At 57.8% G+C, this 23,302-nt stretch overlaps 2 protein-coding genes across 3 annotated transcripts; one reads left to right on the top strand and one right to left on the bottom strand.

The window, feature by feature from the left end:
* Positions 1–1,257: 1,257 nt before the first annotated feature.
* ZIC2 (Zic family member 2) lies at positions 1,258–5,514 on the bottom strand. Of its 2 annotated transcripts, XM_054974296.1 has the most exons (4): positions 4,461–5,514; positions 2,053–2,216; positions 1,404–1,563; positions 1,258–1,301 (listed from the first exon to the last, which is right to left on the bottom strand). In XM_054974296.1, the coding sequence occupies exons 1-4, from the start codon at positions 5,512–5,514 to the stop codon at positions 1,258–1,260; spliced, it is 1,422 nt and encodes a 473-aa protein (XP_054830271.1). The 2 variants fall into 2 exon arrangements, with proteins under 2 accessions (XP_054830271.1, XP_054830270.1); XM_054974295.1 differs by having other exon boundaries at positions 1,258–1,563.
* An 11,515-nt stretch (positions 5,515–17,029) lies between these two features.
* On the top strand, positions 17,030–23,062 carry ZIC5 (Zic family member 5). The gene is made up of 2 exons (XM_054974362.1): positions 17,030–18,260; positions 22,608–23,062. Exons 1-2 carry the CDS (start codon positions 17,030–17,032, stop codon positions 23,060–23,062), a joined length of 1,686 nt encoding a protein of 561 aa, XP_054830337.1.
* Positions 23,063–23,302: the final 240 nt, after the last annotated feature.

Genomic DNA, 23,302 nt, shown 5'->3' with positions numbered 1-23,302 from the left:
ACCAGGGGAAAAAGATGTTCAGCGATTGTAGTTTCAACACATTTTATTATATTTCTGTATGCATTACTCTCGAAAAAAACCATATCACAAGAAATGATGAAACCACATCAACCTTCAAATTAAAAAAAAATTCTGAAACAGTTTTATGCTCACAATTGTACATATTTATAGTTAAGAAACATTCTTTATAAATACTGTTTCCTCTGTAGCAAGTTAATACCATAATTTAATTACAAATGGATAAATATGTCAACAGGTATTTACAGAAGGAAGGGCGTTATGAAGGAGGGAAAACACCCTAATGGCACTAGGCATATCCCCCCTCCCTCCCTCCCTCCCTCCCCACAACCTTCCAAACAAGAACTACCAAATTGAACTGGCAAAACCACTAAAACGCCACGTGTAAACCAAGCTAACAGAAAAAAATACATTCACAAGCGTTGGAAGAAGAGGAGGAATTCATCTGGCGGTGTTTTTGAAGAACAGCATAGAGACTTTGGCACGTTAATTTTTTTTTGTAGTTTTTTTTTAAAAAAAAATCTTTCCAGTCTATAGTTGAATGAAGTTTACAATCAAAGTTGCCTCTTTCAAAAGAAACACGATATTCAATACCACAATTACAAAAGAAACCATTTGATTCCACGTTACTTTCCCCCCTTCCCCTTTTAAACGGGTGAATTAAAGAGAGAAAGAGAAAGGAATTGGGGAGGGGAGAGAAAGAAGGGAGCGCATCACTTTGGAGAGAGGAACTCATTTCCCCCTCCCCAGAAAAAAACAAAGGGGGGGGACCAATCCATCGTTCACGAAGCGGACCACTTTCTATACAACAAGAAATCCAAGAAAACTTTGATTTCCCACCTTGCGGGCAGGAGGGGCGCTTCCTCTTATGTACACAGACTTTCCGAAGGCCCGGAGGCGGACCGAGCCCGAGGACTGGCCGTCGGGGCGTCTGATCTTTTGTTCCCAAGGCGGTGGAAGCAGGCAGGGGAGGGGGGGGTCTCCGGGCAGACTGTTCGGCGAGGCTCTGGAGGGGGGGGGCTCTCTCGCAGATGGAAACCTCCGGGCTACTTTTAATCCGTCCTTCTTCGTCCTCCTCTTCTTCTTCTTCAAAACGAGAGTTTCTCTCTTTCCTTTTCTCTTTCTTTTTGGCAGCTTCCAAATGTCCCGATGGAAACCCAGAGGAAGAGAGACAGAGGAGGGAGCGCGCAGAGGCGGCCCGGGGCGGCCTCTGGTCCAGCCGGGCCTGCTTCACTCCATTCAGACGTACCATTCGTTGAAGTTGGAGGCCAGGCCGCTGTGGCTGGCGCTGCCCCCGCCGCCGCCGCCCCCGCCGCCGCCACCCCCGCCGCTGCTGCTGCCGGCCCCGCCGCCGCTCCGGTGCACCGCAGACACCGCCGCCGCCGCCGCCGCTGCAGCCGCGGCCGCCGCGGCCGGGGACAAGTTAGTGGCCGCCGCGCTTTGGCTTTCCGCGCTGGGGGACACCAAGCCGGGAGGGGTGGAGGATTCGTAGCCGGAGCTGGCCGCCGGAGAGGACTCGGATCCTTGCGGGGAAGACTCGTGGACCTGCCGGGATCAAGGAAAGGCCGATGCGTCAGGCGGGAGCTCCGACCTTGGCTTGCCAAGAGCGCCAAAGAGCAGCCCCGCAGGTCTCCCTCCCGCCCTGCCCGCCTTCCTTCCACCCCTCGTGGCCTGACCCCCCCCAGGCATCCAAAGGCCTCCGTGGATTTGGGGGGGATCCTGGCTCCCTCCCCGCTGTTACAGTCCTGCGCGCAAAAGGGAGCCCGGCTGAGATGCGCCAAGAAAAGACGCGCATTCGAAAGTCCTCGGGAGGGAGCGAAGTGGCCGCGGGCGCCCCTGCTCTGTGTGCCCTCCCTCCCCCAGGGGCTTCCCCAGCTTACTCGTAAGTAAGCCTCACCGATCTCAGTGGGACTTACTTCCGAGCAAGTCTGCCGCGAGTTGCTACAGAAGCGTTGTCCTCTCGGTGTCGGGCAAGTCCGCGTTTCCTCGCTTCCCTCCCCAGGCCACAGCCAGCTCCCTTCCTGGCCAGATTACCTTCATGTGTTTCCGCAGAGAACTGGGGTGCGTGTAGGACTTGTCGCACATCTTGCACAGGTAGGGCTTGTCCGAAGTGTGGACGTGCATGTGCTTCTTTCGGTCGCTGCTGTTGGCGAAGCGTCTGTCGCAGCCTTCGAATTCACACTGGAAGGGCTTCTCGCCTGCAGGGAGAGAGAAAGGGAGAGAGGGGGGAGACCGAGGCGGCGTAAACGCGCGTGTAAACGGCCCTCCTGTCCGACTCCAATCAGGCAACTTTCCCCAAGCACTAAAATTAAAAAGGGAGTCCAGAAGACTGGAACAGCCCCGGTTGTTTCTTAATATCGGGGGAGGGCACGTAATCCTTTCTCTGTGTCAGTTTCTCTGGCTTCCGATCTGCTTTGGAGGTCCCCTGGATTTCAGCAGAATTTCCAGAAAGCGGAGGTATGTGCTGAAGCCAATAGGGCGTAAAATCAGTTGTACTGAAATCAACGGGGACCTTTCTTACTTATTTGGTTTTGGTTTTGTTTTGTTTTGTAAAAAAAGAAGCCACAACAAATTTTCTCAGTTTAGTGCCGGAATCCCAGCCAGGACCAAGGAATTTCAAACAGTCTTTGGAACTGCAAGTTTGGATGGAGAAGAGAAAATACACAGAGAGAGTGAAGGCATAGAAACCCCCTCTGGCCGCTTCTTTAAAGCATTAATTCCAGGAGGAAACCAAGGACGACTCCTGTGTTGGTTTCAGGATATTTTCCCGTCCTTTTGTTTCTACCGGCGTTTTGGCAAGGAAGGCACCAGCCCCAAAGCTTCCCCGTTCGCCTTCACAACAGCAACCGTCGCAACGCCCCTCGCTGCTAAACTTCCCCCCAAAGCCTGGAAGGCTGCGGCACATCCCCCTCCCCCCCTTTCCTGCAAGGACATTGGCAGCCAGTCCGCGGAGAGCCGTTGTGGGGAAGGGGGGTGGGGGAGAGAGGCCCAGCCAGCAACACGCAAACCGGTCCCTCGGAATCTGCCGAGAGATTCTTCACCCTGTTGCCAGATTGCCCAGCGATTGGAAGGTGCCAGGACTCCGACCCCCGCCTCGGATCCTCTTTCCTCCCCCTCGAAATCGGAGGTGGGCCCGAGCGGCTCTTTCCCGTGGAATTCCATTAGCACCTAAATTGTTTCTTAAAGACATCCGGAGCCGCCCCCCCCCCCCAGCAGCGATCTCCATGCAAATCAACGTCGCGGATTTCTGAACCTTGTTGAAGCCCGTCTGGCACCTAAGCCCGCTCTCCACACTTAGCCGACGACAACCCAGAAGGGTCCGCCGAGGTTTTAGCTCCTCGCTTTTATCCCAGTAAATATTGATGCCCGGAAATCGCTCAAATATTTGGCTGTCTTTTTTCAGAGGGCTGGGAGGGGTGAGGCTCAGTGCTGGCCGGGAGAAAGATGCGGGAACCTGCCGAAGGCGTTTGTTTCAGTTCCTCTGCCGGAGGACTCCGGCGACTGAAGGCCGCGCACCGCCGGCTCTTTTCTTGCCGGTTAGACCTCCTTGGAGGCGAGGGGGGGTGGGGTTGGAAATCCTGTGCCTGAGAAGTTTGTCGACCTTAAAAGCTTCTGCTGGTTATTGCACGATTTTAATAAACTCGCGCAAAACCGCATTCAGCTGCCCCAAGTGAGGCTTTCAAAACACTTTTGGAAATGAGAAAATTTTATGGCCCTGCCTCACCCCATTTAAATTTAATGGAAAGCAGCCCGTCCAAAGCGTGGAGAAGGGGCAGGGGGGGTTGCCCTCCACGCTAGTCTTCTAGAACAATTTCCCACCCTAATATATAGGATATATAAACTCGCTTCTGCCTTACACATTTCCAGAACGGCATAAGCGTGGCTTGCTTTGTTTACCCGAGTTTCACCCCAAATGCCTTTCTTTTAGTCTTTTCCAACGCCTCTCCTATATGAAAGTAAATCTGGTAGATTGCAAAGGAAATCACTTCCAGGCCGAGGGGCCGAGGAGTAGATTTTAACTTGGCCGTCATTCCCACTGAAACCCACCGGACTCCCTTCCAAGAAAGAGTGTTTGACGGCTACCACGCCAGGATTATTGGGATTTTGCTCCTGGCTCTCGTGCCTGGATCGCAAAATTCCCCCGGATCCTTCGACCCAGGGCTCCCGCTTCTGGAAGTGGAAGTGGCTCCCGTGGAACTGCGGGCGTCTTACTCCCGTGTAGCCGTGCTCAGGCACCTGGCCCTGGTTCCGCAGCGGTGGGAGCCGCGCGCAGGTTCGAAAACCAGCCTTGGAGATATTATTTTGGCTGGCAATTGGGCGCCTCCTGCGAGGGGTAAAGAGAAGCAGGCCCGGTTTGGAGGCGCGAGTACGCGCCGAAGGGGGCCCTTTTCTGTGGGCAGCTTTTGCCCTCCCTCCCGCCTCCCGCGCCCGGCCAGACTGACCTGTGTGCGTCCGCTTGTGGATCTTGAGGTTCTCGGAGCGGGCGAAGACCTTGCCGCAGCCGGGGAAGGGGCAGGGGAAGGGCTTCTCGCCGGTGTGCACGCGGATGTGGTTGACCAGCTTGTACTTGGCCTTGAAGGGCTTGCCCTCGCGCGGGCACTCCTCCCAGAAGCAGATGTGGTTGCTTTGCTCCGGCCCGCCGACGTGCTCCACCGAGACGTGGGTGACCAGCTCGTGCATGGTGCTGAAAGTTTTGTTGCAGCTCTTCTTGGGGCTGCTGAGCTGCTCGGGGTCGATCCACTTGCAGATGAGCTCCTGCTTGATGCACTGCTGGCGCATGTAGCGGAAGAAGGCGCCCGGGTGGTGGTGGTGGTGGTGGTGGTGGTGGGCGTGCGGGTGGGCGTGCGGGTGGTGGGCATGGTGCGCCGCCATGTTCATGCCCATGTTCATGGGGCCGTACTGGCCGTGCAGCTGGGCCGCGGCGTAGGGGTCGGTCCTGGGGCTGGACACCTGCCGGTACTGCTCCGAGCGGCCGAAGACCTCCCCGGGCAGGCCCAGCCGCATCTGCCCGTTGAGCACGTTGGGCGAGCCGGGCGCGCCGTGCTGCTCGCCGAGGCCCGGGAAGAGCAGGTGGCCCTGCGCCTCGGCGTGCGCGTGGTGGTGCAGGCTGCCGCCCGCCGCCGCCGCCGCGCCGAAGAGTCCGTGCTGCCCGCCGCCCGCCGCCGCCTCGCCGAAGCCGCGGCCGCGGAAGAGGAAGTCCCGCGGCGAGTTGAAGGGCGGCGCGGAGTAGGAGCCCACATGGGCGGCGTGCGGGTAGGCGGGCGCCTGCGAGCTGAAGGCCGAGCCCTGGCCCGGGGAGAGCTCGTGCGCCGCCGCCGCCGCCGCCGCCGCCGCGTTGAGCTTGAAGGCGCCCAGGTGCGCCGCCGCTGCCGCGTCCACGAAGCTGTTCTGCAGGCTCAGCTCGCGCTCCTGCATCTCGGCCGCCGAGGGAGGCGCGGGCCGCGCGAAGGTGCCCACGCCCAGCGCCGGGAACTGCGGCCCCGCGTCCAGCAGCATGCCGCCCGCCGGCCCAGGGGGCGCGCGGCCGGCCCCAGGGCCCTCAAGGCGGCCGCGGGGGCGGCGCGGGGCGGCGCCGGGATGGGGGCCTCGCCTCGCCGCGCCCCGCCGCCGGCAGCCTCCGGCCCGTCAGCCGCCAGCCTAGGCAGCCTCCCGCGCCCCGCCGCCGCCGCCTCTCCTGCGCCCTTCCAGCAGCCCCGAGGTCCGATCCGGCCCGGCCCGCCGCCCCCTCCCTGGCGCCGCCCTCGCCTCGCCTCGCCCTTCTCGCTCTTATTCCTCCGCTGCTCGCCCAGCCATTCGGCTCTGCAGCCCAACTTGCCGTTCCCTCGCCCGGGAAGGACTCCGGCGCGCCTCGCTGCCTTCCCAGCTCTTTCTCTCTCGCTCTTTAAGCGGGGAGGAGGAGGAGGAGGGACGGGGCGGGGGGAGGGAGGGAGGGAGGGAGGGAGGGAGGGGAGGAGAGGCAGGCAGGCAGGGAGGGGGAGAGGCGGATTAGAAAAGGCAGCCCAGAACAATAACACAGGCGGGGGCGGGCGGCAGCGAGGGAGGGAAAGTGCGCCGCGGCCGCCCTTCCGTCCGGTCCCGCTCAGGCGCGGCCGGGCCCGGCCATGGAGGGCTCCAGCCCCGAGGGGGAGCGCCGAGCGCCAGCCTTCCTCCGCCTGCTCCTGCTCCTGGGGGGGGGGGTCCTCCTCGGGCGCCGGCCGGAGCTCCCGCTCGCCTCTCTCGCTCGCCTCGCCTGCTCGTGGCGGTGGGCGCTGCTGCTGCCGCGGCGGCTTTTTATCCCCCCTCCCCACCCCCTTCTCCTCCCAGCCTCTCCCGCTGGAGCCTCGGCTGGACTGGCAGCGCCTCTCCCACCGCCCCCTTTAACAGCAGCCAGGCCGTTCTCCAGGCGCCGTCTCATTGGTCGGCCCGGCCCCATCAATCCAGCCTTCCCCCCAGACGGGCTAATAGCCGCTCGCGCCTCCCCGGCCTCCCCGCCTCCCCTCCCTCCGCTCCGCTCCGCTCCCTCCCTGGCAGCGGCCGCCGTCGTTCCCCAGACCCAGCCCGCGCCCCCCGCCCCCAGGCCAGAGAGGGGCAGCCTTCGGCTCGGGGGGCGGAAGGAACCGGGAGGATCGGTCGGGTGGGGGGGGGGTGCGAAGCGCGCAGGAGCCTCCCGTTTGCCTCGGCGAGGCTTCCTTGGAGGAGAACGCAAACAACAACAACAAAGCTGGACCCTCTAGGCGGAATCCTGGGGAGTGGAGGGGAAGGCAGGCCACGCCAGCACCCCCCCCAAGTTCTGGAAAGCCGGGGAGGAATCAGCAAAGGGCAGCCCTGGAGGGTCGGGGGGGGGAGAAAGCCGAGCAAGTACACAACTGCGGGGGGAGAGACTCGGGCTGAAGGTGCCACCCCCCTCTGAAACCGACGGGGACTTTGTCACCATCCCTGATTGAAACCAATGGGATATGTAATGTGCTGGAAGGCTGACACGGTGTCAATGGAGATGTCTCCAGCTGGTGGAGAAGAAAAGAGTGGGTTAGTGGGTGGTTGGGGGGGGGAGGCAGGATCTAGCTGCATAACGGGGTTTCTGGAAGGTTTGGATGGTGTGTGTGTGTGTGTGTGTGTGAGTGTGTGTGAGAGAGAGAGAGAGAGAGAGAGAGAGAGAGAGAGAGAGAGAGAGAGAGAGATGGCAGGAGAATGTGTGAGAATCACGTCGCCAGTCCTGGTGTCCTGAGATCTGCACTCCAGATTCCAAGATTCCTGGTGAATCGAAGAGGCGCACTTCCCACTCCTGTCAATGATCTTCCCTGAATGAGCTGGTTTGGGAGCAGCTAAAAATAATCTTCGAAACGACAATCTTATGCAGACATTTACTACAGACTAATTCAGAGACTGTTACCCGGGTTTTCCCCCCACAAAAGCAATATGGTCTTTATGGTTATGGTTCCCCCCAAAGCAATAATCTTTATGGTTATCTGAGAGAGGAAACCAGAACAGGAGAGTGGGAGATATTATTGTTTGGTCTGGTTTATAAAGAACCCTATTCTTTATAAAGACACACACGCACCATTATTATGTTATTGTCTTCTCTTGAACCTATTTTGCACCTGGTGATAAAAGGAAGAAAGAAGGATACCTCAGCATAGGCACACCCTACACATACCTGGAGCATTCAGATACAACCATTAACAAAGATTTCTCTTCTGATTCGTTTTATTACACTTTTTGATACCATAATATATGTCACAGTATAGGGAAGCGGCGCTGCCTGTCCATCTTTTTTCACATTTAGAGGTACATTGAGAAGAAGATGTGAATTAGACTGCAAGGCTGTTTTCCAGTTCAGAGCCAGAGCTATTTGCAGGACAAAATGAGCGTCTATTTTCCCATGGGCGGGTGCAGCCCCCCCGCCCCCATCTCTCTCTTCCCTCTACCCTTCAGCGCTGCTTGGCTTCTCTTGCCAGCTTGCTGGGATGCCCCTGCCCTTCCGTTGACCCGGCCAGCCCGCTTGGCTGAGGCGACCCCCGGCTTCTTTCTGGCGAGAAGCCTCCTTTTCCCCCTTCCCCGACAGAAGGGCTCGAAAAAGCAGCGCTGGGGGCAGCAAGCCGGTTTGGGCAGCCTCCCTGGCACTGCTCGCCGTCCGGCGAACTTCCGTGAGGCTCGGAAATCCAAGAGCGGCGGCCCCGGGCTGCTTGGAGCGCGATCTCAGGCAGCTCTGCCTGGAAACAAACGCGTCGCTTTCGGGGGGAATGGGTTTCAAGGAATGGTGCCTACGGCCGGAACACTGTTTTTCAAGAAAAGAAGCGGGTGGAGAGACACGAGATGTATATACCTACTCTGGTTATGTGTATAAAAGAATTTTAAATACAATCGTTCTCCTAACCCACACCTCCCAGTCATTTTTCTTTTTCTTTCTTTCTTTCTTTCTTTCTTTCTTTCTTTCTTTCTTTCTTTCTTTCTTTCTTTCTTTCTTTCTTTCTTTCTCCTGCTGCCTAATGGCCTCTCCGGCTTCAGGGCTCTTTTTTGGGGGGTGGAGGGGGAGCATAAATTCGCTCATTCCAGCCAGAGACCCCGCAGGCTGGACTCTTTGCTTTCCTTTCAAACTTCCCGTTTCTCCTCTCCCCGCAGGAAACAGGAGCTGATCCAAGTTCAAAGCCAGATCGCCGTCCTCCCCCCTCCACCCCAAAAATAAATGCTTTATTTCTCTCTCCAAACCGCAAAACCCTCTTCCCTCCCCCCCCCTTGTCACAGGGATGAGAAGGGAAAGAAACGGAAGAGGGGGAGAGGAGAGCCGGGAAGGACGCCCGCAGTCCCTTTCATGGGCCACTGGCCGAAGGGAGCCCTTAAAGGCAGGGAAGCGCGCAGAGGGAAAGCGGGTTGGCAAGGCCCGGGGAGGAGGACTCCTTCGCCTCAACAGGTTTCTGGAGGGGCCCCAGTTGCAGCCGCCCAGACCTGCGAGACCGCCCGCCGCCGCCGCCGCCGCCGCGCTTGCGGAAAGGGCCCCGACCAGTAAGTGTCCTGCTTTCCACGCTCTTCTGCCCGCCTCCGGCAGGCTGCGGGAGCAGCGAGGGGCGCCGGGCTCAGCTTGGCCGGGCGGCTACCCTCGCCCTTCCCAGGGCGCAGCTCCGGAGAGTGGAAGAGGGAGTCCCGCGGGATCGGCCGGCCTGCGTTTGGGCTGCTCGGGCCGGGGAGGACGGGCGAGGCAGGGAGGAGAGTTTGCCTGGCTCCAGCCCGGCGCTTCTCCCGCCGGAGGACAGGCTTCCTCCCCTGGGCGCAACGAGAATCGCTGCCTCCGAAGCTGCCTGGGAAGTGGCTCCAGTTATCATTTAAGGCTGGCAGCCACGGTTGAAGATCGCAACCCCCGAGCCATTGGGGGCTTGCTCGAAAAGTGCCAGGCAGCTCAGTGGGAATTACTCGCAAGTATGATGGCAGCCTTTATTGGGAGGAAAGCCCAATGGAGTCCATAGGATTTACTCTCATGTAAGCCGAGCCCAGGGCAAGCAGACCTGCCGCTGCGATCCTATAAACGTTTACCGGAGAATGCAGAAGCTCCGAATAATTTAGGGGCTGCCTAGGAATTGCGCTAGGCTGGGTCACAGGACGAGAGCGCAGCATAATTCCCGTGGAATTCAAAGCCTACCAGGTCTTGAATGTGGCTGGATCGGTCCCAGCAGGTTTAAGGCCCTGGTAATCGGCTGGTACAAACTGAAATGAGCGGTATTTGCTGCCCAGTTAAATATTTTTTAAAAAAAGACTGTGTGTGTTGATGAAATTCAAAACAAGGCTGATACCAAGATGGAAGAAAGTGGAACTGGGGGAATTCTTTGCTTTTTCCGTGTAACCAGAAAAGAGAACGTGTGCACGCGGGGCCGGGAGGCAAGGCATCTTTCCCCCTAGCCTGGCTTGCCCGGATGGTTGTCTGAAGCACAGACACTCGTAAATTCAACAGGCTCATCAACAAGATATTAAGTTGCAAGTCACCTTTGATATCTCCGAGCTCAGCCACTTCTCGGCCGTCCGACCTCTGACCCCCTTGAAGACCACATGTGCGGGGGAGGAGGGGGGGTGGGAGCTGCCCTTTGTTATGATTTGGAACAAAATGCAGCCCCCCCTCCTTTGTCAGAGTTTGGTCTACAGAAGCCCAATAGCCAGGCAAAAGGGAAGTTGTGAAAATCTCAGCCAAAGCTGTAACTTTTAAATGCCTATTTTAAAAACAACAACAGCCCCACCGCAACGCCCAGGGTGTCCGCAGAGAATCGCCCTCCCGCCTCCTGCTATTAAAATTTATTGTTCCCTGTATTCGCCAGCGGTTGGGGAGTTGCGAAAGTACAGTGGGCTTGGGAAGGAGAGGGGGCAAAAAAAAAAAATGAAGGAAAAGGGGTTGAATTTCTCACGATCGCACGATCCTTTTGGAGCGAGGGGCATTTGTTTGCTCGAATAGGCACGATCCAGGGCGGGTGAAACATGGAAACACAGAACCAGAACTCAGAACTCTGGCTGAATCGAGCCCAATGGGAGGGGTGACCAAGGAGGAAGCAGATCTTTCCCCTCTTGAGTCTTTTCTCTTGGCCGGTCTTTTCGGGTTCTCTCGGTGGCTTGACTGGGGAAACCAGGCCGAGGGTCTCCCAAGGAAGACGTTCCCATTATTGCTCCGGACTCTGTAATACACTTCGGGCTGTCATTCATAAATAACGGGGCCATATGGGGACCATATCGCTTGTACAAGGCGGGCCGTCAAAATGTCGCCGTTTGATTTATCGGAACAGCTTCTTCCCCGCGTTGACCGTTGAAACAGAGGAGACCCGAAGGATGAACCGATAGAGATACAGATACAGAGAGGGGGGGGAGAGAAATGGGTGGGTATGAGTGTGTAGGTAGACACGCACCCTCCCAGCACACAGCATTTGGCCAGCCTTGTCTTTCCTAAAACCCACAAAGGTTTTTGGTGTGTTTTTTTAGTGGAAGGAGAGGGGGTGTTAGAAATACCTAGTAAAAGAGGGAATGGCATTCCCAAGAACCCATCGATGGCCGCCCTGCATTCCGGCGAGGAGACCTCTTTGTTTTGATGGCCACTGGCCACCACCTGAAGACTGCAAAGGGAGTGGCAAAATAAAACAGAAGACTAACGATGTTGATTTCGGGAAAGCCCAACTTGAAATAGATGTTGTTACTCTTGAACGATGGCGCGGGGCTTCTGGTTTGTTTTGCTTCCCCCCGAAGCCCCTTCACCTGTGAGGAAGGCCCAGTCTGTCCCGCTGGGGCTGAAGGACCAGCCAACCTGCGCAGCATCTCTCGCTGCGCTCCCCTCTGGCCTGAATCCATCTTTTAAAAAAAGCATTAAAAATCCCGAATAATATGGTGTAGCTCCGCGGTTGCGAGGCTTGGCTGCTCCCTTCCGAAGTAAGCAAAACATCTGAAGAGCAATCCCAGCAGGTCTACTCAGAACCCTACAGGGTCAACGGGGCACAGCCCTGGGAAAGGGCTGCACTATTATAACGCGACCCTGAACGTGTTTACTCCGAAGCAAGGTCTCGCGTTATTACGCTTATGTGCTGGTCAGCGTGCCTAGGCTCCCAGGGTATATATTTTAAAAGGGGCTTCGCAAACTACAGCTGGGCTTCGGTGTACTTGACAGGCAAGGCTAAGCACCCTTTGAAAGCATTAGGCCACCCGGTCATGAAACAGGGCGGGATGGGTGCATTGGGGGGCCTTATCACTTGCTCTTTATCCCTCGGAGAGTCTCCGACTCCTGACTTCAGACAGGCGCTTGAAAGCAAGATCGCAGAAAAATGAAGTTTTAAGCCGCCAGCAAAAAACACAACGCCGGGGCTTTGCAAAGGGGAGGGGGGGCACACCCTGAAGCAAGCGGCTAGATTGTAGTCTTCGTTTAAGACATTCCACTCCCCAGGTATTTTCATCCGCAACCCCTGGCTCTTAATCCAGCCCCCCCCCCCCAAAATCGGGGGATTTCTACTGCACATTCAGCATTCGTGTATGGAGCACAGGGAGTCCAGCATTGGCACCAACGTGCAAGGGTTTGCCGGCCAGTGGAGAAATACATTATGATGAGAGTTGCGTGTGTGTGTGTGTGGGGGGGGGGTTGTATGAGCGAGCAAACCCCTTCTTAGACGAAAGATCCTTGAAACTTTCCCTTTGCAAAAGACGAGGCGCAAGCAAACCCCTCTCTGGTGTATTTATTTGGGGGGGCGGGGCGGCGGTTTTCCAGGCAGCTTCATTTGGGATCGCACCAGGGCCGCTCGGCTTCCCGTGCCATATAATTGTCCTCCGGAAAGCCTCTGGGCTCGGGCTGGCTGAGCGTCTCCCAGTCTTCTGGCAAGGAATTCGGGCAGACCCCGGGACAGTATGATTCAGAAAGGGAAAAACAAACCCGGGCGATGCCACAGCCTGGGCTTCGGAGCCCCGTCGCAGCCCCAGAAGGACCGGGAAGTGGAAGCGGCTGCCTTCCACCCGTCCCTCCCCTCACTTCCCTTCCCGATTGGCCTTCTTCCTTTTCCTCCTGCAGCCACCCACAGCCACCCACAGCCACCCCTTTCCCCCTTTTGGCAATCATCTGTCCCGGTCGCCGAAAGCCAACCAGGCAGCCCCCCTCCCCGCGCCTGATTGACGGGGTCATCGGAAGGGGCAAACGAGGGGGACGCGACTGTCCAGTTCTGCCGCCCTGGGATTTGAACAAGCAAGGCAGCTAAACGGGCCAGGGAGAATTGGTGACTTCGTCGATCACCTTCCCCCAGGGAGAAAGACGTTTGTCGCTTCTCCCTCTGGGCGGCCTGATGCGCTGGGTCGGAAGGACTGGGAAACCTTAAGCGCGCAAAGCTCCCAGCCCGAAGAAGGGAGCATTCCGGATGCCCTCCTGGAAAAGCTTTTCCCCGAAATGCCTTTTCCTGGGTGTCACTTCTACTCATTTCAATCAAACCCGCCTTCTAGTAAAGATGGGGCTGCCCACGATCCTATGCAAAGGATTGCAACCTGGGTATAGATCCAGAGGAGTTGGCCGTGTTAGTCTGTAGTAGCAAAATAGTACAGAGTCCAGTAGCACCTTTAAGACTAACCAACTTTACTGAAGCATAAGCTTTCGAGAATCACAGTTCTCTTCGTCAGATGCATGATGCATTTTAATTGTGTGTATATCCATAGGATCATAGGAAACCTAAAATGTTTCCTAGGTATGTTTGCTCCAGTCAGTCCTTTATTTTGCGAGGGAGGTTTGTTTGCCTATGTCTCTGAGTGAAGACTTTTTTCCTGCTCTGCTGGCAAATCTTTCTGAAAAGGGGGGGGGGGACTTCTTGAGAAAAGCTGTTAATTGCTCTCTCGTTTTAATTGTTCCCCAGAAGGCATTTCCCCTCTTCTGGAATACCGTCCCCTCCCCCTAAATATCAATAACATGTGTGCACTAAAGACAACTACTTGCAAATGGGCTTCATGATCATTAGCATATATTTGCATAATGCCGCCGTCAAACAAATGCCTTAAGCGGCGAACAAACAAAAACACGAACTCTGGAGAGCTGATTCACTAAACGTGCCGTGAACTGATTAAAACACACACACACACAAAACAAAGCAGAGACGGGTTTGGAGGGGAGAGAAACCGACAAGTAAAGGGATGGGAGGAGAAAAAGAAGCGCTCCCAGACATAGTAGGTTGACTTGTTCCGAGCAGAGACTGTATTTGCTCACTGGCTCGGAATAACAGGTACTTCGGAACTGCGGCTCACCACAGTCCTAGTAAGAAAGGACGCGCGTCTAGCTGCACCTCGGTTCAGATACTGCAACGACCCATATGTAGGAAACAGGCGGGGCGCGCAGGCACCCATGCACGCTACTGGAGCCCATTGATTTCAGTGGAGTTGTGCCATTGATATCAATGGGGCTTCAGTAGGACCACTGATTTACACCTGACCTGTGTTTAGGGGTTCGAAGGCGGCAAACCTCCTGCGAAAAAGAGGCATGCTTTAGACTTGCCTATGGCCCGCCGTTGATACGGGGGTGAATGGAAATCCCGTACTTTCATATTACCAATACTCTACTGCACGAAGCCTCCAGGTTGTCCGAAAGCATCCCGTTTAATCCCATGAAAAGGCGTTTAAATCGTGTGTGAGAATCTAAGCTGCCCCATCTATCCACTATTTAGTACCCATAAAACAAGGGAATTGATCAGGGGGGTATATTTGAATTAAGACGTACTAAATCGATGACAGATCCATATCACGCTGCGTTGAACAAGACGTGTACACCGAGGCCAGGACGAGGTACCACATAGCTGCCTCCGCAGCTTGGCCTCTGTGCGCGTCCCCCCTCCCCCCTTTAAGCAGAGAACTAGGGAATTCAATTGGAATGTCGGGAGAACTCAAGGGAAAACAATAAAGCAATAAGGAAGAAGACCACCACCTTTTTTTTTGAAATTTTCCAAGAGTTTTCGTTGTATTCGAAAATATTCGAACTTGAAAGGCAGCTTTTTAAAAAGTCTATAGTCTCCCTAAGAATCTCAGCCTAGGGTTCGCTTCTGGAGCAAAGGGCGTTGTGTTGAACCAGCTTGAGAGTGTGAGGCGAATGCGTGTGTGTGTTTGTGTGACAGAGGGGTGTGCGTGTCAGTGTGTGTGTATCAGGGCCAGATGTGGTTGAGACGAGGACATCGGTCTGTGTTGTTTCTTGGTAGGGGACCTCACGGGAGGCCCCCAAGATTTCCGCCCAGAAGTCAAAGAAATGCATTCAGGACGAATTGACTGCTTCGTGCGACTTTTCACCCCTAAAGGCTAGCTAGAAAGTTGCTGGCAGCCTTCGCGCCATTTCTATAACCCCCCCCCCCCTCTCGCTCGCTCGCTAGATTTAAACAGACGGGCCGTCTTGCCGCCTGTTTGTTAGAGGTACGGAGAACGCTGGAATTGGCTTGGGAGCGGTTTCACGTCCTCAACGTCTGTTTCGAATTAGGCGCGGAACTACTGCTGGGACCCCCTTTGCCAAAAAGCCAGCCTTTCCCATTTAGCGCGCAGCGTAGAATCCGGAGCGAACGCCGCCCCCAGAACTCCTCGGGATGGGATGGGAAGCGCGCTGGGCGGTTCCGCTTGCAGGGCCGGCTTCTGCTGCGGACACCGAATTCCGTTCTGCAGTCTGTTTGCAAAGGGGTGGGGGACGAGGAAGCAAACTTCCTCCTCGTCGCTTCGGCGCTGGAACAAAACCGACGGCTAGTCAGTGAATGAGGGCGTCTAGTTCACAAAATGGTGTAACTATTTTCCTGCTAAATGCGCCCACTCGGTGCCAAGTTTGTTGGCACTTCCTGCTCCGTCTTACAGCAATGTAAAAATGCTGAGGATCGGGGCGGCAGTCTCCCGCCTGTTCTTGGCCGGACAGGTTTTAGGAAAGCCCTCCAGCTACCACTAAGACTCACGCAGGAAACTTGCAGCGTTTCCCTCCACCTGTAACCGCTGGCAGACAAGTCCTCCCTCCCGCTTGCCAAAAGCGCCCAGAGGTTTTCCCAGCTATAAAAGCATCTCCGGCCTAAACGGGACCGGAGAGTTCCGGAAAACTCGGAGACTCTTGCAGGTCCCGACCTCCCATCCCTTTTTAGCGGACTGATCCACCATTTGGTTTCACTGAGCTGCGAGAGGAGCGAAGAGGCGGATCTGACGTCTGCGGCGAGATTTCGTCATTTGAGACGAAAACTCCCCCCAAAGCGAATTCGTTTTCTCCCCTCCAGGAGCAACTTGGCTCTGCTGTCCAGGAGGGGAAGAGCAGCGGCTGAGCTCGCTGGCCTCGCACCTCTCCGGCCGCTGCACCCCAGTCCTGGCCTCTGCCCGAATGGAGAGGCGTTTCACAGCCTCTCCGTCCAGGCAGCAACACAAAGGGGAGTTTCGCGCGGGGCACCCCAATGGTCCCTCCCAGTCTAAGCTCCGCTCCCAAGAGGTGGAAGTCGAGCGCCAAACGTGGGGGCTTGGGGAGGGCTCGCAACCCAGAGCTGACTTTCCCCCAACTAGTTTCCGCGGAGTTTACTTCCAGGCAATTCGGTTTTGGGCCGCAGTTCCGGTAAAGACCCTCCCCTCGCAGCCCGAAACGAAAGCATCTTTACTCGGGAGTAAGTCCCTCGGAAGCGCTGGTCTTTGAAAAGGATGGAAGCCCCTCCTGACAATCCTGAACACAGATTTGGCCGGAGCAACGTTGCTTTGAAGGGTGGCTGGCTGTCTTTTTCTGTCCAGGCGCTCCCCTTGGTCGCGTAAAACGAAGTCGTTGTGACGCATCGTTTATCATTACTGCAAGAAGGAAGCGCGGCAGAAAGTGACACTCCGGGACCCGCGTTGAGCCCAAGTTGCGCCGCGGTGGCTTCCCCGCAGAATTCCAGGCTGCGCGCCTTCCGGCTGTATTGCTTCGGGTCTGTATTGGTCTGCAGTCGGAGAGTAAGATACGGCTCCAGGAGCACCTCCGAGACCAACTTTATGAGCTTTCGAGAGCCAAAGCCGCCTTAGTCAGACACCGTTAGAAGTGCAAGCTCTGACCCTTGAAAGCTCGCGCCTTGGAAATGTCGTTGGTCTTCAAGGTGCTGTTGGACCCGGATCGCCCGCCGGGTCTTTAGAAATGTGATCTCTATGGCATTTAGGCTGCAGATCCGCGACGGAGGGGGGCACCATTTTACCTAACACCCATAAGCGTATATAACGTTTCCGAGGATACATGCACGGCGCTTCAAGGAATGATATATCTAAGAGCTGAAGTCCGTCGTGCCAGCAGCCTCCAACCGAGCAGGGGAGGCCCGGTCGCGGCGAAACAAAAGGAACTTGTCAGGCAGCCTGCCCCGGGTGGCTGGGAAGCCGGGCTCTCTGGCAGGCGCCTGTGCGCCAGGGCGCGGCCGCCCCCTCCCAAGAAGCGTGCCACCCGCGCCTGGCCCTGGCACGCCGCTGCCCGCCTTGGCACTCCTTCCGCGGCCAGCCGGGCGCCCCCCCCCCGCACGTCCTCCGAGTGAAACTTTTGGCGGGAGGGGGGCGGGGAGGAGGGGGCGCGCGAGGGCGGATCCCCGCTGGGCGCCCGGCCTGAATGGGAGCCAATCGCGCGGCCCTGGCCTCTGCCAATCACGGCGCTCCCTCCAATCCCACCCGCGCACATTTCCAAACTCTGGTTCCCAACCGCGCCGCTCAAATGTGCCGAGCGCTCTGCCAATCGCTGGAGGCCAGAGCGGGGAGAGGATGGAAGCGGCCGCCGAGCCGGCCCGGCCGGCAGACAAAAGAAGTTAAAGAGCCGCGCCGGCGCTCCATGTCGGCCAAGGCGGCGGCGGCGGGCAGGGCGAGCCGGGCGGCGGGCCCCGCGGGGCGGCCGGGCTGCGGCGCCATGGAGCCGGCGCTGGGCTGCAAGCGGAGCCCCGGCCTGCGCCTGGCCGACCTGGCCGCCCTGCACGCCGGAGGCGGCGGCGGCTTCCCCCACCCGCACCCGGGCGACGTGGGCGCCTCCGACCCGGCCGCCGCCGCCCCCTTCGGGCCCGAGCACGTGGCGGCGGCGGCGGCGCTCAAGCTGGGCCCGGAGAGCCCCTTCGCCGCCGCCGCCTCCTTCGCGCTGCGCCGGGAGCGGGCCGAGCAGCAGGCGCAGCCCCCGGCCAGCTCGCCCATGTTCATCTCCTCGGCCGGCACGTACGCGGCGGGGGGCGAGGCCGCGGCCGCCGCGCTCTTCCCGCCTCTGCCCGAGCCCCCGCCGCCGCCGCCGCCGCTCAACGGGCAGATGCGCCTGGGGCTGGCCGTGGCGGCGGCGGCGGCCGAGCTCTTCGGGCGGGCCGGCCCCGAGGCGCCCTTCGGGCCCGCGCCGCCGGCCTACCTGGCGGCCCTGCAGCAGCAACAGCAGCAGCAGCAGCAACAGGCGGCGCCCGCCCTGTTGGCTTCCCCGGCGCCCCGCGCCGCCCCGGCGCACCACCAGCAGGCCGCCGCCGCCGCCGCCACGGCCGCCGCCTTCCTGCGCTACATGCGGCCGCCGGTGAAGCAGGAGCTGATCTGCAAGTGGCGGGAGGCGCCGGCGCCGCCCTGCGCGCAGACCTACGGCAGCATGCCCGAGCTGGTGGGCCACGTCACGGTGGAGCACGTCGGCGGGCCAGAGCAGAGCAGCCACGTGTGCCTCTGGGAGGAGTGCCCGCGCCTGGGGAAGCCCTTCAAGGCCAAGTACAAGCTCATCAACCACATCCGCGTGCACACCGGCGAGAAGCCCTTCCCCTGCCCCTTCCCCGGCTGCGGCAAGGTCTTCGCCCGCTCCGAGAACCTCAAGATCCACAAGCGGACGCACACAGGTGGGTGCGCGCCCGGCCCGCCAGCCTCCCCCTCCGCCGATCGGCCCCCAAGAAGTGGGCCCGGGCCTGCTCCCCTCCCCGGGAAAAGGTTGCTCCAGCTCCGGGGCTGGCTGGGGGGCAGGCCGCGGGCCTCTGCAGCGGGCCGGGCCGGGGTTTGGCTGGAAACTCAAGCGAGAAGCGCGGCTGGCTGTTGCGCTGGCCGTCGGGGGGGGGGGGGAGAACAGGGGAAGAAGGACCCCCCTTGCCGTCTCCCCTTTCCCTCCCACCGTCCAAACAGCTTGTTTCTGCCCCTCTAGATTGTTCGTGGGGGGAGGGGAGGGTCTTTCAGGAAGAAAACAGTTTTGTTGGTAAGCGGCAGTTTTTCGCCAGATGGGGAGGAGTTAAACAATGGGGGGGGGGGTAAGCGAAAGGACGTCCCGACTACAAACGAAGGGGGTCTGGGGGGACATGATGCCGGCGTTGGGGGGGGGTCGTTCTTGGTCATGCGTTTGCTTTCATTGGGGTGCGAGTGGTGTGAGGAGAGTCCAGGGAGAATCTTCGCGGAGCGGATGTGGAGGCTCTGGGCCCACCTGTTTTTTCCTGCTTTTATAAACTTTGACGGCCTGCGCTGCGGCTATTGGTGCAGAGATATGCGTTGTTTGAAAGGGAAACTTTTACCACGCATTTTCCATCGCGGCTCTTGGGCGGCCACTGAAAGGAAGCGAAAGCGACACGGGTGTGCCTGTGCGCACGAAGGAGGGAATTCCCCGTCCCACTCACCTCCGCACTGATCTTGTTTATGGCGGGTTTTTTTTAACAGCTTGGTTTTGATTTGCAACTGGCCTTTTGGCTTAGCTTAAAAGGCAGTTGAGATTTATAGTTGTGTGCGGACAGATATTATCCACCGGAGGCTATTTATAGGGAGGGGGCCGGGATGGAGGGGGCGCCGCTTAATTGTTTTTCATGATTTATTACGTGTTGTTGCAAGGGGGGGGGAGAGAGCGAGAGAGTCGGGCGAGGTGCAGTTCAAACGCCAAAGCAAATGGGTCCTGGCCGGCAGAAGGGTCGATTTTTCAATGGAGGGAGGGGATCTGTCGGACCAAGCCCAGCTGCGTGTGCATTCAGCAGCCCCCTGTAGATGCAGGAGGAGGGGAGGGCGTTTGTCCCGCGGGCGGAGAAACCCGCCGTGCCGGTGGCCAAGTTGCTGCAAGCTCGGTCCAGTTTCTGTCCTCGTCCTAGGAGAGCCAGAGGCGGCACGGGTGGCCCTGCCTGGCCGGAGAGGAGGAAACCCCTGTTGTATTTTTGGGGAAGGGGGGCAGAGCCCGCTTCGCTTTTCCTGCGCCCACTTTCTAAACTTTGTCTTGGACCTCCTTCCCACTTCGCTGCGCCGCTCCCCATCCCCGGTTGGCCCGTGTTCCAGTGGACCCCTGGGCCTTGGAAGGGGTACAGACTCAGCGGTTCTGTGGAGGGGGCGGAGGGGATCGGCTGGCCTCGCCCCCTCTCTGGTGCCTGGAGGTGTCGGGCCAAAGGGGGAGGGACAGCTTTAGAGGTCCAAAGTCCTGGCGCAGGGAGGAGCCCTGTGGGCCTCGCAGTTTCCCCTGCCTTCCCGGCAAGCTCGTCTCCCAGTGTTGTCCCCGACCAGGCTCCTTCTGCGGAGCCCCCAAGGTCGAGGCCTGGCCTGGCCTGGCCTGGCCTGGCCTGGCCTCACCGCTGGGGCCGCCACGTGGTGGCCTGCAAGAGTCCGCAGCGGGTCGGGCGGGTTCTGCAGCCACCGCCTCTGGCAGGCCGCCCCTCGGCCGAGCTCCTGGCGCTCCGCTCCCATCCGAGCCGGCTGCCCGTCGGAGGCGCCTCCTCGCCCTACCCCTGAGGCTCAGGCGGAGGAGCGGCCCGGGCGTGGAAGCCTCATGCCTGGGGGCGAAGGAGCGCCGGGCGCCGCCGGCGAGAAGACTTCTTCCGTCGCCTGCCTGGCCAGCTGCGCCCAGAGGAGGCCGAGGTCGAGGCCGGGCCCGCCCGTTGCGCGGAGGCAAGCGGAGAGGCTCGGCAGGGAGCCAGCGAGTCCCTGGGAGTCAGTTGGCTCGACTGGGGCGTGGGCCGGGCAGGTGAGCCGCTGACTAACGCGGGCTGAACTCCGGAGTAAGCTCGCCGATGGGGCGGCACTTTTTAAATCCAAACGTTAAAAAGTTCGCCAGCCCAACCATTTGAAGGCCTTCTGCCCGCTGCTCGCCCGGAGCGAATGAGAGTGAACTGGGAGGCCGACGCGGAGGCGAAGTTTAACGCCCCCCGCCCCCCCGCACTATTTCTGCTTCCTGCGTAGTAAATGTTCTTTCTTGGTTTGGAGGACGCGGTTTCCCCGCAGCCCAAAGCGAAGCTGCCGGCCTGCCTCGCTCGCTTGCCTTCCAAGGCCTCTCCTCTTCCCCGCGGCCTCGCTCGGCTCTTGCCTCCCGGCCGCCCTGCGTTGCAAGCCCGGCGAAGGGAGCGACCCTGCGAGAGGCTGGCTCCGGGGGCGGAATGGCGCGGGCGGGCTTGCAGGAGGCGACCTCCGAGGGAGCCGGCCAGGCTTTTGCTCGGCCGGGGGAACAGAGGAAGGTTTCCCGCGTGTCTTTCCGCGGAGTGTAGCGGGGATGGCGGGGGGGGGGGGGGCAAAGTGGTTCGAGGGACGAGGCCGAAGACGCCCCGAGGAATCCCCTTAAGAGAGGCCTTCGGAAGATTAAGACGGGCCAGGCCCAGGTAGAGAAGCAGGCAAGCCGGGCAGCTCCGGGGCAGGCGCGACTGCACGTGTGAACCCGGCCTTTCTCCAAAATCTCTAGCAAGGAGGCGCCTTCCACCGCTGCCTGGGAATGTTTCCGCCGGGGAGCCTGGAAGGCTGGCTGCCCCGAGGCCCAGGGCGGGGACGCGGAGCTCGAACTTCGCAGGAGCTTTGGAGGTTTGCATCCATCCATTTCAGCATCTCCCTCTTAACAGGGTGTCGCTTTCGCTTGACTTGGAGGGGCGGGTTATACCTGAAGCCTCGGAAATGTTTTCTAGCGGCCAGAGGGCCCGAAGGAGGATGTTGCTTGGGGGCCAGTACAGGCAAAAGGGCGGGATCAGTGAAATCCAGGAGCTTCCCAAGAGTAAACGGGCGAGAGCTCGGCTCTCTCTGCCGGGGCCAGGCCAAGCATGCTTTTCTGGGAGGAAGTCCTCTTGGGATTCACTTCTGAAAAGGCTTTGCCTTGGTAATCCAAGCGTACACCGTGTTTCTTACTGAATAAGCACAAGATGGAGCTGCCTGAAGAACCGGGCCAACGTAGACTCAAAAAAATCTGTATGAAGGCAGGAGGACCACTGAGTGGGTGTATCTACAAGGAAATGCATCCTTCAAAATTCACTTCTGTGTTTTTTAAAAAAAATGTATACTTTTTGAAAGGGAGGGAGCCGACTCCCTGCTCTTGTGTCCTAGCAACAAGACACCTCGCCGCTTTAAGAAGCTTAAGAAAGAGGTCTTATCCCACCCCAGAGATGTCTGCGTAGCAAACCCTGGTATTGCATGAAGCAGGGGAGCCAGTAAGGTTGGTTGGTAAACCAGAGGTAAAGGCAGGAGGTACCAAGGTGTACAGTTAAACTCAGCATTCAACAGATTTGAGATCGGTTTCCAGTCCTAAACTAGCCTCAGGTAAAGAGCTCCAGTCCTGGCAACTGGCCGCTTGTTGTTATTCTGGGACCTTCCTCTTGGAATGGGTAGGATGGGCTTGCTTGAAAGTAAAGACAGAAGGGGGGGCCTCTCCCCTCCCCCCCCCCGCCAAGGTTGTAAAAATGCAAACCAAAAAAGAGAGAGAGGGGAGAAATGTGTTTAAACAGGTGTTGCTTTTATTTCTGCAAGCCACCAGGAAGGGATTATGACAGTATAGGTTTGTCTGGAGACAAAGCCAATTCCATGTATTGATGTGTAAGCCTTCTTTCTCTCTCCCCCCTCCCTAATCCATCCCTTAAAATTTTCATTTGGAAGAGAAATCTGGGCATGGAATAAGAAGAGACGTCTCCATTGTCCCAGATGTCTGAAGTTCTGGCACACAGATCGGGATTTACAAAATATGACTTTTAAAAAAAAGGACGCAATGCATTTTGAAGATGAATTTAAACCTCCCCACTCTCGCCCTGTATTTCTTACAGCCACATTAAAAAAAAATTCTGGAAAAGAGAAATATATTATACACAGGAAGGACGGAACCAATGTCAGATTTCTCATCTGGGCCCTTGTTCTATAAGGCATAACTAAGCCTTTCTGTTCGTTTTTTCCCCGAATAGTTATTTGGCCAATAAAGTACAAAAAGATGAGTTTTCTTCCTTTTCTTTCATAAGGAAGTATATTACAGATATTTTTCTTTCTTTCAGGAGAGAAGCCTTTCAAATGCGAGTTTGATGGCTGCGACAGGAAATTCGCTAACAGCAGCGACAGAAAAAAACACTCCCATGTCCACACAAGTGATAAGCCATATTTCTGCAAAGTCAGAGGTTGTGACAAGTCCTACACACACCCCAGCTCCTTGCGCAAACACATGAAGATCCACTGCAAATCACCCCCACCTTCTCCACCCCCAGTACCTCATGGCTTGCAGCCCACGGGGACACCACTGGGGGCCCCTCTGTCCCCCCTCCAGGACTCGGGCAGGAGCCGCCCGGCCAACCTTTCTCCTCAGGTTACCAACCTCAACGAATGGTACGTTTGCCAGGCCACTGGGGTACCCAACCACCTCCATACGCCATCTAGTAATGCCACATCTTCTGAGGAGGAAGAGGAGGAGGAGGAAGAGACTTATAGGAACTCTGACACCAGAACTATTCATTAAAATTGAGAGAGAGGTGGCACACGCGTGCCGTCTTGGTGAACTCGGCTATTTATTCCATATATGAAACCCTATGGTGTTTGTATGTGTAATTAATTTAATTAAGACATTGGACTTGCCTTTTTTTTTAATTAAAAGGAAGAATCTTTAGAAAAACCTACCAAGCTGGACTATAGATGATCCAACCTGCATTTGTGCAAATCTAAGGGAGGTGTCAGGGAAATTGAAGCACTGCATATGCTG

Source organism: Eublepharis macularius, chromosome 3 (assembly GCF_028583425.1).
Source record: "Eublepharis macularius isolate TG4126 chromosome 3, MPM_Emac_v1.0, whole genome shotgun sequence".
Taxonomy (NCBI): Eukaryota; Metazoa; Chordata; class Lepidosauria; order Squamata; family Eublepharidae; genus Eublepharis; species Eublepharis macularius.
This window is presented reverse-complemented; position numbering and strand designations above follow the sequence as displayed.